General features: G+C 49.1%; 1 protein-coding gene across 1 annotated transcript; it reads left to right on the forward strand.

Moving 5' to 3' along the window:
* Positions 1-3,399: 3,399 nt before the first annotated feature.
* On the forward strand, positions 3,400-4,326 carry LOC123134540 (uncharacterized). Its single transcript, XM_044553776.1, has one exon. The coding sequence runs from the start codon at positions 3,533-3,535 to the stop codon at positions 4,061-4,063; it is 531 nt and encodes a 176-aa protein (XP_044409711.1). The 5' UTR covers positions 3,400-3,532; the 3' UTR covers positions 4,064-4,326.
* The last annotated feature ends 11,510 nt before the right edge of the window (positions 4,327-15,836 follow it).

Consider the following 15,836-nt stretch of genomic DNA (forward strand, 5'->3'; position numbering starts at 1 on the left):
TCGAGTATATGCTTAGTCGCTCCTCGATTGGGAAACACCAATTATTATTCCGCCATACAACCTCATGATTGACTACTTGACTACAACTTAATTAATGAATCAATCTTGGTCGACTGACTTTGATTGGGTCATCAGAGTATAGTCTTTGGTAAGGAATTCCACCCAGGTACCAAAGGGATTGTACGGGTTCAACGTTGAGTAGCTTCCATGTGTAACTGTGATACAAAAAGGTTTTTGTCTGGACCAAGTAAGTTGTGGGAACCCTCCTAGGTAGAGTAGCAGATGTAGGTGTGTAGGTTGGACCGGGTCCGCCATTGCTGAGGGGCTACTACTTCCCAAAAGTCTCGTCTTGATCTACCTAGCTACTTCACAAATGAATTTTAGTAGCACAAGGGTGTGATCGGGAATCACGGGTAAAGTACAAAAATCTCTACAGAGTGTATAAAACTGATCATGATTAGCCGTGTCTCCAGTTTACGGACAACTTGAGCAACTCATCTGAAAATTGTCAGCTTGATCTCACCACCTCTTCTCTATTAATATCAATGGGTTGAACCAAAGGAGAGTGTGGATTTGATCCCAGAGGGTTGGGGGTACCAGGTTCTCTGGCGAAAGGCTTGGGACAACCGTGTGAGGCGGGAGTCCAACATACTCAAATCGCATTTGGTTGATCGCGTGATATGATCCACCCAGGACTACTATGTGAGGCGGTACGTCCAGCTATTAGAGTATACCACGACTAAGATAATAGGGTAAACGTATATTTTCTGCAAAGAGGTTTGAACCCCAGTAGCTAAAGTGCATGTAGGTGAACACGATTCCAAGTAAATTGTAAACTTGCCAATACATTCCAAGTATTCACCCTAGTGGCTGCAACGTATCATGTTGCAGGTGATTACTACGAGAAGTGACTTACGTCGGGTTTCGTGCCTCTACTCGACATGCTTCCGCGTGGTGTTGATGGAGCTTATCAAGGCGTCAACCTTAGATTTGCTTTCGTTTCCGCTTGTTATGAACTATGTTTCTTATTGTAAGACTATGTATTTGACTAGCCCATGGCTAAGTCTGGAAGACTATTTACATTTTGGATCATGCAATGTAATAAAGGACGTATTTGTGTATGATACAACATTGTTACCGTGCATGCCAACGATTCGGTCCAAGAGTTGGCATTGAACACACGGAGACAGTATGCCTGATAAGGTGGGCCGTGACAGCGTGTGTTGAGAAACCTACTCCGGCCGCACGTACGTTCGCTGGCTGCCTGTCATCAAACACAACGTCGGTTGGCTCCGGATGTACGCCCGCTATTTAAACGATGCCAGACTAGGGGCAAAAATCGCACCACACTCTGCTCCCATCTCCTCGTTGCACAATTTTCTCCACGATCTTCATGGCATCCAGCAAGCAGGAAGAGGGGTTCTCCAACATAAAAGTCGGGTGGGTGACCGTCGAGCCTGCTGGATACGAGCCCGGCAACTCTCTGCTCCACCACCCTCAACGCTCCAGGCCGTTGCAGGCTGGCTCGCGGAGGCAGAAGCTCCATGCCGACGCGTCATTCAGCAATTTGCCGCTCCAAGCCAGCTCGCTGAGGAGTGGCGAGTTGCCCCAGACCGGCACGCGGCGGAGCACGGCGACACAGGCATCGTGGCTGTCGTGGACGACGCCGTGTAGTATCACTCCTCCCATGTCTGCGATCACGCCATCTGTCGCCAACATTCTCGTAACCGCACCCTACCGACGGAGAAAGAAGCCGGCTTCACGGAGATCGACAAAACGGTGGTGCGCACGTCCGCGTCTGCCACCATCATCGAGGAGATGTAGAACATGGGAGACCACCGCCGCTTGGGTCCCATGAAGGCCACTACCGAGGCGAAGCTGGCGTACACGGGTGGTGTCTTGTCCGATCGCAGGTCACTGTCGTCTCCTTCCCCTCCGGCTGAAGCACATCCCGGCGGTTCCACTTCGATTAGCGACGTTGCCTAATATAGAAAAGCAAACCACACTTTACGCTAAAGCATATACCTTCGGGGCTCACGGCAGTCTGATGAGCCGGGACATGAAGAAAACATGGGCAGTCGACCGTCAGTCATCCCCTACTCCTTGGGCTTGCTGTGGCCCATTGCTGATCGATCGGTCGATCTTATCCAAACATGCAGACTCGGCCAGGTCCATGTGCTTTCTTTCCTTCTCTTTTGAAGTGGGGCGGTCAATAGCAGTAGCAGTCCTTTCTCAAATCCTCCCTATATCCAAGACAAAAGTGAAACCTGGTCATCAATCTAAAAAGAAGAATCGACAGCCATGATCAAACTGATATTTGAACAGCCAATTTGCTGTGATCGGCCTGGAGCTGCGGCCACAAGGAAGAAATCCAGGCCGCTACTTGGCCTGGACACGAAGAAAGATAGACCAACCCTGGTCTACAGCCAGCAGTATAGCACAGGTACAGCCAGCAGTGCAATGATCATGCTGCGTAAGTACGCACGACGGTGTGCAGCCGATGTTTGGACGGTGCTACTGATCTGACCATACATGCATGGCACAAAGTGGAGGTCGACCGCTGGATCAAAGCATCGTCCAATGTTCGGCCAGTGGGTGTCGGCTGCTCAGTAGTTCCGATTCCTTAATCAATAGAGGCGGTGCAGCTGCAAGCAAAACCTCGTGCCGGCGAATCCGCGGGACGTTCGCAGCGCAAATGGCACGTAGAGGACCTAGCACGCCGCTCGCAACTGCTTCACACGACCGGCGGCAGCAAGATCTCCCGGTCCTCGTCACCCGCAGGACAAAGCGCAGGCGGCCGCCCGACCCCGACGTGTCCCAGCCAGCTTCGTCCCCCCTGCGTCCGCGCTGTCGTTCCGATCCCACCTGGCGCACTTCACCGTTAATTAAAGCGAAAGGCGCAGATAATGTGATCATTTTGGATAACAAAGCATGGGATGAATCTGAATCTCATGTGACTAATAACGCACTATGCAGATCGTCGTCAGAAACAACCGTGAAGCAGCCCGAAGCCGAATGCTTCTCCAATTCTATCTGCGGATAATAATAGAAGATGCACAGCCTGTTGATCGGACCTAGTACTAGGAAGGACCGTGCCATGTTTATCACGACTCCAAGTGGACAGTAGTACCAACGAGTAACCTCTTTGCTGATCCGCGGCGAGACGAGGGAGAAAAGTAGTAAGCGTGTCTTTTCTTTCCCATCATCAGGATATAAGCAAGCGTGTCAGTGTTTTTTTAAGAGATTTTTTTTTTTGGCGAACGTTGGGTTGGGATAGAGGGATGGTCAGGGCCCCGCGAATTCCGGCCCACGTCAGCCGGCCGCGCCCACCGTTGACTCCCCCACCCCCGCCCACGGTCTGCCCGCGGGTGGCCTCCCGATAAAAGGCCCGCACGCCATACGCTGCCACGACACGGCGCAACTGCACAACAGACCGAAGAAACGCACAGCCGCAAAGAGACCAGACCCAACCGCATCGGCCCGGCGGCGCAGGGGTTTCCTTCCTTCCACGATCCACGGTCGCGGCGAGGCGATGGACGCCGACCACGGCGGCGGGGTGGACGAGGCGGAGGCGGCCTTCTTCGCGCGCCGGGGCAGCCGGTGCTGCTGCTTCCCCTGCTGGCCCTCCTCCACATCCTCCTCGTCCTCCGCCCTCTCCCACCAGCGCGTCGGCGGGGCGGCGGCGACGCTGGGCGGGGAGGAGGAGCACTGGTGGCAGGGCGCGGTGGACGCGCTGCTCAAGGTGCGGGAGTGGTCGGAGCTGGCGGCGGGGCCGCGCTGGAAGACCTTCATCCGCCGCTTCGGGCGCGGCCCCGGCGGGCCCCGCCCGCACCACAACTTCGGCGGCCGCAAGCTCAACTACGACGCGCTCAGCTACGCGCTCAACTTCGACGAGGGCCACGGCGCCACCCCCGAGGCCGGCGACCACGCCGGCGGCTACCGCGACTTCTCCTCCCGCTTCGCCGCCCCGCCCGCCTCCGCCAAGTCCTCCATGGACCTCGGCGGCCGCGACGCGCCGCCGCTCTTCCACCCGCCGCCCGCCGACGGGGCCCCACGGGCCTGACCGCTCCTCCGCCCCCTCGGATCGCGCCACAGGAAAAGGAAAGGTATCGCTCGACGGTGGTGGTCAAACTTCAAAGCGTGGCAAAAAGACGGTGGCCTTTTCTCGGATGGTTCGGCTCCATAGGACGGGATGCGGATGGGGATCGTTTCTTTCTTCCAGTTCTTTCTCTCCTCCCCTGCTGCTCCCATGATTGATTGTTCGTCGCTGTATAAAGAAAAACAAAGAAGAAGAGAAGCGATTGCTACATTCGTTGTCGTACTTAATCAAGTTTTGTCCCCAATTACGGCTGATAATTTCTTCGTGTTTGATTTTGCGAATGGTTGGTCAGTGACTTCTTGGCGTCGCATTAGCAATTTCGCCGTTGTTTTGCATAAACAAAAGTTGAGTGTCCGGCCGGAAACTTGGGCGATTGGTAAGAAGAAGAGGAATTCTGAGCGGAATTCTAAAAGCTTGGCGTGTTCCAGCTGGGACTGATTGCGACCCAAGAAACGACGGGAGACCTCTGGCTGGAGGCGTTCAGCCGAGATAGAGATGCTTGTCGCGACCGAGCACGTCTTACCAGAGAAGACGGCCGTGATCTTGTGACGCATGTCCCCACTTTTGGAGGTGTTCCACGGCCTGATGCATGTGAACGATCATCAATCACTGTTACTCCTCGCTGTGAATTGGATGGTCAAGTAGAGAATTGATGTGAATTCATCGCGCCAACCGTGATCTGAAGAGAATCATGGACCGCAGCATCGAATTCCAGACACACAGGTTTGCTTGATGTTAACCTCCAACCATCCATCGCCGGACCAGAATAGAATGCTTCTGGGTTGTCGTGTGGATACAGGTCGCATTGGAGCAGAAAATACGTACAAACTACTCTTATCATCCACTTTGAATGGTATAGTGGTTTCCTTCCTGGAGTACGCAGACCAGCTTTGACAATATGAAAACCATACGACATACTCATCAATCATGATCAGGTATTCAGGTGTATGAATATGTGTGACATCTTAACTTTGTCATGACCCACGTCTGTGACGAGCTCATGCAATGCTGTCCATTTCAATCATGCATGGGAATGAATAATAATCCTAGTCTCAGGGCTTTGTTAGGTACTGCAATGCTGATCTGTGCCGAGTGTTCCGCCATCAGATTTTGTAAGGGACGAACCTGGCTTTCCAACAGAAACTATATATTGTAAGCTGTATCATATCATCAGATATGGCAACTAACAGCAGCAACTGAAAACTATGGTGTAAACAATGCTGATGCACTGCCGTATCAGCATCTGGTTGATGATTGCAGTAGCTGTGTGGGCATTTGGTATGTTCATCCTAGTAGTAGTTGAACACTAATCATTTCCACGCCAAATAATTTAGTAGACTAGTACTAGCTCACATCTCAAAAGCAAACTGCTGGAATTATTGTCGGCATCTCCGGCTGTTTAATCAGTATGGGTGTGTGTGTGGAGGGCTGTCAGTTGTCACCTCTTCTTGCTGTCTGATTAAGTATGCTAGCTATCATGATATGATAATCTGATAACGTACATAACTTGCACTGTTCCACACCACTTACAGCTAGTACTGTCAGATAACAACATTATAAAATCTTGAGTGCAGCCAGAAGCCTAGCTAGCAATCGCCACCTGGGGCGCAGTAAGCAGAAGGTGGCGGGATTTCGATTTGGATGCCGAATACTTGCGGACGCGATGGGCTGAACAGGGCCAGTATCGGACAAAACTGCAGAAATCACGCTAATATTTCAGTAGACATAAGCCGATGCAGAGCATGAATGGGAGCAACGGTTAGAGAGGATGGCACTGAAAGAAATTAACGGTAAAAGCATTCTGGCAACAGTTTAATTAATCATGTGGGCGTGCAGGCAAACACCCTGATCGGATCCCTGACAAGGCAGCAAACACGCCTGTAATCTGGCATGACTCATGTGTCATGTCCCAGATGCCATCCACAGATCCAGTTTATTCGACGTTGACCGTGGCTGGTGAATGCATTTTCTACTCCCTCCAGAAATAAATATTAAAACATTTAGATCACTAAAGTAGTGATCTAAATGCTTTTATATTTTCGTACAGAGGAAGTGTTAAACATTGTACATATGCCGTATATGCGTGCGTGCGTGTAGATATTCTCTGTTGTAACGATAGTTGGGCTGTTGGGATTGAGTCCTATCCTAGATTGTGTCTTGGAGATCAATCCACAGCCCAGCAACCTTGTATATCTCGCATCATTGTGCCTATATTAACATGCACGCATCCCTGCTAATTGCATACGCTTTAGCCTCTCTTTTCTACATGGTATACAGAGCCTCTTTTTCCAACGCATCTAGTTATGTCATCCAGCTCCTCCTCTGTCGCCATGGCCTCTCCTTCCCTCGCATCGCTCGGCCACACCATCACCGAAAAACTCACCAGGGAGAACTTCCTGGTGTGGAAGGCGGAAGTCCTACCGCACATCAAAGCGGCAGGGATGATGGGCTACATCGACGGCTCGATCAAGGAGCCAGCCGCCGTCCTCGTCTCTGAGAAGGAGATCGAAGAAGGAAAGAAGGAGATCGTCACCACGCCGAACCCAGAGTATCCCATCTGGGTCGCGTAGGATCAGCAGGTGCTCACGTTCCCGATTGCTTCTCTCTCTCGTGACGTTCTTATGCAAGTCTCCAATCATACCACCGTTGTTAGCATCTGGCAAGTCCTGCTCCAAAGCTTTTCATCGCAGTCCAGGGCGCGTACCATCCAGCTCCGCTCCGCCCTGGGTAACATGCGCAAGGGGGATCTCTTGGCTGCAGCATACTTCACCAAGATGAAGGGCATCGCCGATGAACTCGCAGCCGCTGGGAAGCCCCTTGGAGAAGACGACCTCGTCGACCAAATTCTCCAAGGCCTGGTGCACGAACCCGACTACAACGGTTTCGTTTCTGCCATCTCCACACGCGCCGCCATGGATCAGCAGATCGGCCTCATGGAGCTCTTCTCGCTACTCCTGGCGGCTGAAGCCCGCATCCCCGCTCAGCAGGCGGCTTTCTCCCCCAACCACTCCGCCAACCTTGCATCTCGTGGGGGCGGCCGCGGCGGCGGTCGTGGTGGCGGAGGACGCGGCGGCTACAACAACAACTCTGGCCCTCCCCGCTACAACGACAACTCCGGGGGTGGCTCGTCTGGTGGCGCGCCGCGCAAGCAGGGTGGTGACCGCGGTGACCGCGAACGTTGTCAGATCTGCAAAGAAGAAGGTCACGGTGCATGGCGCTGCAGAAAGCGCTATGACAAAGGCTACAACAACAATGTCCACAACCCCGCAGGAGGCGGCGGTGGCGGCAACGATGGCGGCGGTGGCGGTGGTGGTGGCAATGGTGGCCAACATCGTGTTGCCAACGCCGCTCATTCATACGGTGTAGATACCATCTGGTATCTAGACACCGGTGCAACTGATCACATCACCGGCGAACTGGAGAAACTTGCGGTTCGGGATCGCTACAACGGCAACGAACAGATCCACACTGCCAGTGGACAAGGTATGGACATTGCACACATCGGCCACTCAGTTTCATCTACTCCCTCCGGATCGTTGAAACTCAATAATATTCTGCATGTTCCTAACTCTGAGCAAAGTCTTCTTTCTGCCTATCAACTCATGAAATATAATCACGTGTTTATTGAGCTTCACCCTGAAACTTTTCTTGTCAAGGATCAGGATACCCGGAGGACCATACTTCAAAACAAGAGTAAATGGCGTTTGTTTCCAGTCACCGGGCGGCACAGTGCCCCTCCACGTCGAGCACTTGGAGCAATCAAACCATCTACATTCCGGTGGCACAAGCGTCTAGGGCATCCCTCTCTTCCAGTGGTCCAGAAAATAGTCTGAGATTTTAATCTCCCCGTGTCGAATAAACAAGATCATCTTCTCATGTGTGATGCATGTCAGATGGCCAAAAGCCATCAACTCCCTTATCCTCGCTCAGTTAGTGAATCCAAAGCTCCTTTAGAGCTAATTTTCTCCGATGTTTGGGGTCCTGGACCCGTTTCTGTAGGCAGGCAAAAATACTATGTCAGTTTTATTGATGATTTCAGCAAGTTTAGTTGGATATATTTGCTTAAGAACAAATCTGATGTGTTTGAGAAGTTTCGTCTTTTTCAAGCTCATGTTGAACGTCTGTTTAATCGCAAAATCATCGCCATGCAAACAGATTGGGGTGGTGAGTATCAAAGTCTGAATTCTTTCTTTGAGCGTATTGGCATTACTCACCACGTCTCTTGCCCTCATGCACACCAACAAAATGGATCCGCTGAGCGGAAACATCATCATATAGTGGAAGTTGGTCTCTCTCTCTTGGCACATGCGTTCATGCCTTTAAAGTTTTGGGATGAAGCTTTCTCATGGCTGTATATCTCATCAACCGTGTCCCTAGCCGAGTCATCAAAAACCAAACTCCACTAGAACGCCTCTTTGGCACTAAACCCAATTATAGCTTTCTTCGCATTTTTGGTTGTGCTGTATGGCCCAACTTGCGCCCCTTTAATAAGCACAAACTTGAGTTCCGCTCCAAGAAATGCGCTTTTTTGGGTTATAGTACTCTTCACAAGGGATATAAATGCTTAGACATCTCCTCCGGACGAGTCTATATTTCTCGTGATGTCGTGTTTGATGAACAAGTTTTTCCTTTTGCTAGTCTTCACCCAAATGCAGGCGCACAACTATGCAAAGAACTTGTTTTGTTACCCTCACATCTCCTGCCATCACCAAACTTTATTCCAGGGGGAGTTGATATTGCTGCTGGTCATGTGTCAATGGCTAATACTCTTGATGAGGTATCTGCTGATAGTGTGCAGGAATCAGGGCTGGCCAACCGTGCAGAAATTAGTGAAGAAATCGGTGAAAATACTCATGATTTTATGCAGCCAACAGCAGACTATGCAGAAGATCCGGGCGCGCGCTCCGATGCTGATGCTGGCAGGTGAATCCCCTCGGGATCTGGCGCTGCAGCTGCATCAGGCGAATCCCCCGTGGGATCGCTGCCAGCAGACGGGGCAGGCGGTCGGCCAGGTCGGCCTGCTGCCTCCTTGTCCCCTGGTCGGGCCAACCCCGCCTCGGTGCGGGCCGGGGCCTCCTTCTCTGCGAACGAGCATGGCCCACGTGGCCGCCCTGGTGTGGGGCGCGCTGGCTCGGGCGGGTCGGGCCCCTCACAGTCGCTGGTGCCCAGTCCACCGCAGCCGCATGGCGGGCCGTCTGCGGCCGAATCTCAACAGGAGTCTGCCCTTGGATCCGATGCGAGATCCGGTGCGGCTGACTCTGCATCTTCTGCGCCTGATCCAGCCACCTCGGACTCTGCTGTTTCTGCATCAACCAATCGGCTGCAAGTTCGGGCTGATCAGCCACCCCCGCCTCCTCCTCTACGTACACAAACCAGGTCTCAAAGTGGCATTGCAAAACCCAAAGTTTATAAAGATGGTTGTATTCGCTGGGGGTCTTTTTGTGCTGCAGGTGAACCACGAAATTTACAAGATGCTCTTGGTGACCCAAAGTGGAAGAAGGCGATGGATGAGGAGTACTCTGCTCTTATGGATAACAAAACGTGGCGCCTCGTTTCACCCGTCAGAGGGAGGAATGTGATCGACTGCAAATGGGTGTACAAGATTAAACGAAAGTCTGATGGCACTATTGACAGGTACAAGGCCCGGTTAGTTGCCAAAGGCTTCAAGCAAAGGTACGGTGTGGACTATGAAGACACCTTTAGCCCTGTGGTAAAAGCTGCTACTATTCGTTTAGTTCTTTCCATTGCAATTTCTCAAAATTGGTGCATGCGGCAACTAGATGTGAAGAACGCGTTTTCGCACGGTGTTCTGGAAGAGGAAGTTTTCATGAGGCAACCTCCTGGGTATGAGAGATCAGTCTCACCACGCCATGTCTGCAAGCTTGATAAGGCTCTTTATGGCCTAAAACAACCACCAAGAGCCTGGTATTATCGTTTGTACTCCAAACTTCGGTCTCTTGGTTTCCTTGCCTCCAAAGGGGATACCTCACTGTTCTTCTATCATAAGCACGGAGTAACTATTTTTATGCTGATATACGTTGATGATATTATTGTTACAAGCTCCTCATCCAAAGCAGTTGCAGCTCTTCTCAAGGATCTGAGTATGGACTTTGCACTCAAGGACTTGGGTGCATTGCATTTCTTTCTTGGTATTGAGGTGAAAAATATTGCACGTGGAGTTCTTCTGTCGCAGGAAAAATATGTGCAAGAGATACTTCAACGGATGGGCATGACTGAATGCAAACCTTCGCCTACACCCCTGTTTGCCTCCGAGAAGTTATCTCTTCATGATGGAGCCATCCTCACAAACGAAGACTCCACCAGGTATAGGAGCATCGTGGGAGCACTACAGTACCTAACTTTGACGCGACCAGATATTGCATATGCTGTTAATAAGGTCTATCCGTTTTTGCATGCTCCTACTACTGTTCATTGGACTGTAGTAAAAAGGATACTCAGATATCTTCAAGGAACACAGAATCATGGGCTTAAGCTTTGCAAATCAGACTCCATGCTTGTTAGTGCGTTCTCTAGTGCAGATTGGGCAGGCTGTCCTGATGACAGGAGATCTACAGGAGGTTTTGCAGTTTTCCTTGGAGGTAACCTGGTGTCATGGAGTGCCCGTAAGCAGGCGACCGTTTCTAGGTCTAGCACAGAAGCTGAGTACAAGGCTCTAGCTAATGCCACAGTAATCTGGGTCCAAAACATGTTGGCAGAGTTGGGTGTTTCTCATCCCAAGGCAGCGCCACTATGGTGTGACAATTTGGGTGCTACTTATTTATCTGCCAACCCTGTTTTTCATGCTAGGACGAAGCACATCGAGATTGACTATCACTTTGTTCGAGAACGAGTTGCAAACAAGCTGTTGAATGTTCGCTTTGTTCCTACTAGTGATCAGGTTGCAGATGGGTTTACTAAACCCCTTTCCTTGAAGCAGCTGGAGGCATTTCAACGCAATCTCAACTTAGATAAGTTGTGATTGATGGGGAGTGTTAAACATTATACATACGGTATAACCGTATATGCGTGCGTGCGTGTACATATTCTCTATTGTAATGATAGTTGGGCTGTTGGGATTGAGTCCTATCCTAGATTGTGTCTTGAAGATCAATCCACAGCCCAACAACCTTATATATCTCGCACCATTGTGTCTATATTAACATGCACGCGTCTCTGCTAATTGCATACGCTTTAGCCTCTCTTTTCTACAGGGAGTAGTCTAAAACATACCAGAAAAGAAAGGGAGGACGTTGCTTCGTGAGATATGTCTATTTAACCCCTAAGCTACGTGAGATATGTCTATTTAACCCCTAAGCTATGTTTTATTGGACTCTTCTCTCTTTATTCCATTTTATAGTCTATTGCAGCTTGCCCGTGTCCGGTAATCCGCATCTGGGCCAGGCTCATATATCCCGATGAACAGTAAACTCAGGAAAATAGCAAAACAAATTAGGAAAAAACTATTTTTTTACATTAAAGATGGTCAAGTTTTATAGGAGTGTGTAAATTTGCGTGCTCAAATGACATTTCGAGAAGCTCATACAAAAAAAGTAGGGCCTAAACAGTGGGACGAGAACTTATGGCTCTCAGGTGTAATTGCACCCATTTTTTTAAATAGTACTCCCTCCGTTCCAAAATATAGTGCTTCCTCTATTCCCGTGCTTTAACTTTGACCATAAATTTAACCAACGAGACCGACTGTGGCGGGAGCAAAAGTTATTCCAGTGAATTCATATTCAAAAGAAGTATTTAGTTATATAATTTTTTTTCCCATCGCAGTCGGTCTCGTTGGTTAAATTTATGGTCAAAGTTGGACCTCGGGAAGCGCAGACGCACTATATTTTGGAATGGAGGGAGTAGTAATTTGTAAGAAGTCAAAAATGAAACTTTTTGTGAACAAAGTAGATGTATTATTGCACTTGTATGAAATCTTTCGGGAAGAAATGTCTTTCATGTTGTTGTGGACGTAAAAAAATTAAATTTTTCACTATATACGAGGTACTGCTCACGCTATATTCTCTGACAATTTGTCATTTTTGTCAGATTTTTGTCGGAGAATATTTCATTATAGAATATTTTTGTATGACAGGAACGATAGCTCAAGTTTGTTGGGATTTTTTTCGGAACGTTTTGACTTTTTCTAAATTAAATTAAAATAAAATCAATTATCATGTGTAATTACAACCAAAGGTTTTTTTCCTTAGCAGTGCAGCTTTCAACGTTTAATCTTTTTCTTTTTCTTTTTGCCATGAGCTCCTCAAATATCCTAACACCATAAATTTTGCACGCACCTTGCGCACTCACCCATCTGGTATAAAGAAATCAGTTTTTATGAATTTGCTATTCACGCACGGGTGTGCGTGTATTGGTGTTGTACGTGTGCATCCCAACTCTGTTGAGGTCAGGTGGGTGCCCATTGTGTTTGTATCATCTTAATGCTTTATTTCGAACCAATAAAATCCATGCTTTGTTGATGTAACAGCCAGGTTCTGGGTAAAAAGGTGGAGTTGATCAATCGTTCGGTGAGCTAGCCTCTCACTCTGGTCCCTTGCATTAGTATAAACCACCCAGAAAACAAAATAAGATTGCAACCAGGCCCCTGGTCATCCTGCACCTGTCATCGATGATGTGCTACATCTGTGGCCGCCGGCGTTGACCAGGACGTATGTCCCTAGAGCTGTCGCTAGGACATGATGCACAACTGATGTCTGACGGAGGAGCGCGCACAGAGGTGGTGTACGAGGGGCGGGCTGGGGATCATTGGCTGCTCTTAATCGATCGATATGGTGCCTCCTGGTCGCTTGGGATGGGACGGTGAGCGCTCGATGTGAAGACAACGAGAAGCACTGGTGAGGGCGGCGGCGGGCTTGTCGCGATCGACCGGATCAACAATGTCCTGCGAGGGTTGTTGCGAGAGGGAAGAACAAGCGGATTGACAAGGGATTCGTGTTGGCCTTGTTCGCTCGGGCTATTTCTCGTACCGATTCGATTCGATTCGATTCGATGGCAGAGGGAGGTAAATTTCATCAACTCTCGCTTCCTAGTTTCTTCGAAGCTCGAGAAACCCAGCTCCTCAACTCTTCTAATTTTACACTGAAATTTTCGCCAGCTTCTGTTCATAAAATCCTGGAGTTGGAGCGCTCTCATATCCGGTTGTGGAGTGAATGGAGTTGGGAGTTTAAGGGCTACCGAAGAGGCCCTTAGGGTTGATCGCCTTTACTAGGTGGTGCCTAAATATCAAGCTATCTATTTAAGAAAAATATACCAAGGGTTGAAATCCAGCAAAATTCATTAGAAAACCCTTTACATCAAAATCAAAGAAGCGAAGAATCAAAGCATCGCAAATACCCTAGCCGACAGCAATTCTCCTCCGCGCTGCCACCAGCCCCCCTTCTCCCGTCCAACAGTTCATTGGTGGCTAGAGGAGTAGAGACCTATCCCTTTTCGTTTTTTAAGGTCAAGTACGTACTTGTTTTTCTTAGATTTGTTGTTACCTTAGTGCATCAATGATGGGGTGGCAGCGATGTGCATTGGGATAAAGTCTCTTCGGTCTCTCCCTACCTCGACGACGTCTTATGCGGTGTCGGCGAAGGGCCTATGAGGGTAGGTGTCATCAGATTTGTTGACTCTTTTCAGATATTAGCTGCTGGGGTGTTAATCAATGAAAACCGTTGCCTGAATTTTGGTGTGAGGACTTCGACATGTTCTTTCGAATTATTTTGCGGTATGGCTTGATTTCTCTACCCCTCTGGACTGATGGTGAAGGATTGCAATCCTGCATTGCGTGAAATAATGCCCTAATTGATGTTTCTTCGGTGGTTACTAGACCTTATTTCACAGCGACGATTGGCTATTGCCTCCTTCAAAGCATGTTATGGGCAGAGAGTTTGCAATGCCATTTCCCTTACAGTTGGTTAAGTGTATTTTTCAAACTCCAGCAGGCGCCGTACAATCGAATGAAAAATACCAGCAATATGATTTTTGATGTATTTTTATTTTTTACTGGTTTTTTTTGTCTTGATGTCTTTACATAGTATTGCCCACTGTTTTATTTGACGTTGTTTGTTTTTCTAAATGACTCCCAAAAGCCCAAGGGCGTTTTATATTTGATATTTACCATAGAAAACTTTAGACAATACAAATGAACGAGACACAAACGACTTGTAAAAATAATAAAATTACACCGAATATCATACTATTCATCTTCTTCCTTCACTTGTTCGTCGCCCGTCAGAACTTAAAAAAATACACTGAACATTCAATGGAGGGACACATGCAAACTGCATTGTCATAAAGACTTTGAAGATCACAATAGCCACTCGCTGCAAATAATAAGATCTCGTAGCTGATGAAGGAATTTCTCTTAGGGCAGTATTCCACGCAGCACATACTCGCAATCCTTCTCAAACAATCCAAAAGGTTGTATAAACCTGATATTGTCATGGAACATTTTTTAAGAGGACGAAGTCCCACCCGTATAACCAACCATCTGCTTCCCTTTGATAGACACACCAACTGCCAGGATTCGAAGAGAACTAACAGATCTGGCTGTTGGGGAACGTAGTTATTAAAAAACAATTCTACGATCACGCAAGATCTATCTAGGAGATGCATAGCAACGAGACATGAGAGTGTGTCCATGTACCCTTGTAAACCAAAAGCGTTTAGTAACACGGTTGATGTAGTCGAACGTCTTCGCGATCCAACCGATCCAGGTACCGAACGTACGGCACCTCCGCATTCAGCACACATTTAGCTTGATGACGTCTCTCGTGCTCTTGATCCAGTTGAGGACGAGGGTGAGTTCCGTCAGCACGACGGCGTGGTGACGGTGATGATGAAGTTACCGGCGCAGGGCTTCTCCTAAGCACTACGACGATATGACCGAGGTGTGTAAACTGTGGAAGGGGGCACCGCACATGGCTAAGAGAAATCTTGATGTGCTTCGGGGTGCCCCTGCCCCCGTATATAAAGGAGGAGAGGGGGAGGCCGGTCGGCCCTTGCAGGGCGCGCCAGGAGAAGGGAGTCCTACTAGGACTCCAAGTCCTAGTAGGATTCCACCTGGTGGAAGAGGGGAAGGAAGGGAGAGGGAGAGGGAGAGGAAAAGGGGGCCCACGCCCCCTCTCCTAGTCCTATTTGGACTCCCCATGGGGGGAGCCTCACCTATGTGGGCTGTCCTCTCTCCCCCTATGGCCCATTGTAGGATGTTGAAGTATATCTAGAGGGGGGGGGGGTGATTAGACTACTTGACCAAATAAAAACTTAACCTTTTCCCAATTTTAGTCTGGCAGATTTTAGCAAACTTAGCACAAGTCAAGCAATCTTAACACAGTTCAAGCAAGCATGCAAAGAATATATGAGCAGCGGAAAATAAAGCATGCAACTTGCAAGAATGTAAAGGGAAGGGTTTGGAGATTTCAAACGCAATTTGGAGACTCGGTGATTTTTGAGCCGTGGTTCCGATAGGTGGTGCTATCGTACATCCATGTTGATGGAGACTTCAACCCACGAAGGGTAACGGCTGCGCGAGTCCACGGAGGGCTCCACCCAAGAAGGGTCCACGAAGAAGCAACCTTGTCTATCCCACCATGGCCGTCGCCCACGAAGGACTTGCCTCACTAGAGGTAGATCTTCACGAAGTAGGCGATCTCCTTGCCCTTACAAACACCTTGGTTCAACTCCACAATCTTGTCGGAGGCTCCCAAGTGACACCTAGCCAATCTAGGAGACACCACTC

The sequence above is a fragment of the Triticum aestivum genome, chromosome 6B, assembly GCF_018294505.1.
Source record: "Triticum aestivum cultivar Chinese Spring chromosome 6B, IWGSC CS RefSeq v2.1, whole genome shotgun sequence".
In the NCBI taxonomy this organism is placed as follows: domain Eukaryota; kingdom Viridiplantae; phylum Streptophyta; class Magnoliopsida; order Poales; family Poaceae; genus Triticum; species Triticum aestivum.

Coding starts and splice junctions, on each gene's coding strand:
- LOC123134540 (XM_044553776.1), top strand. CDS start 3,533: ATGGACGCCGACCACGGCGGCGGGGTGGACGAGGCGGAGGCGGCCTTC.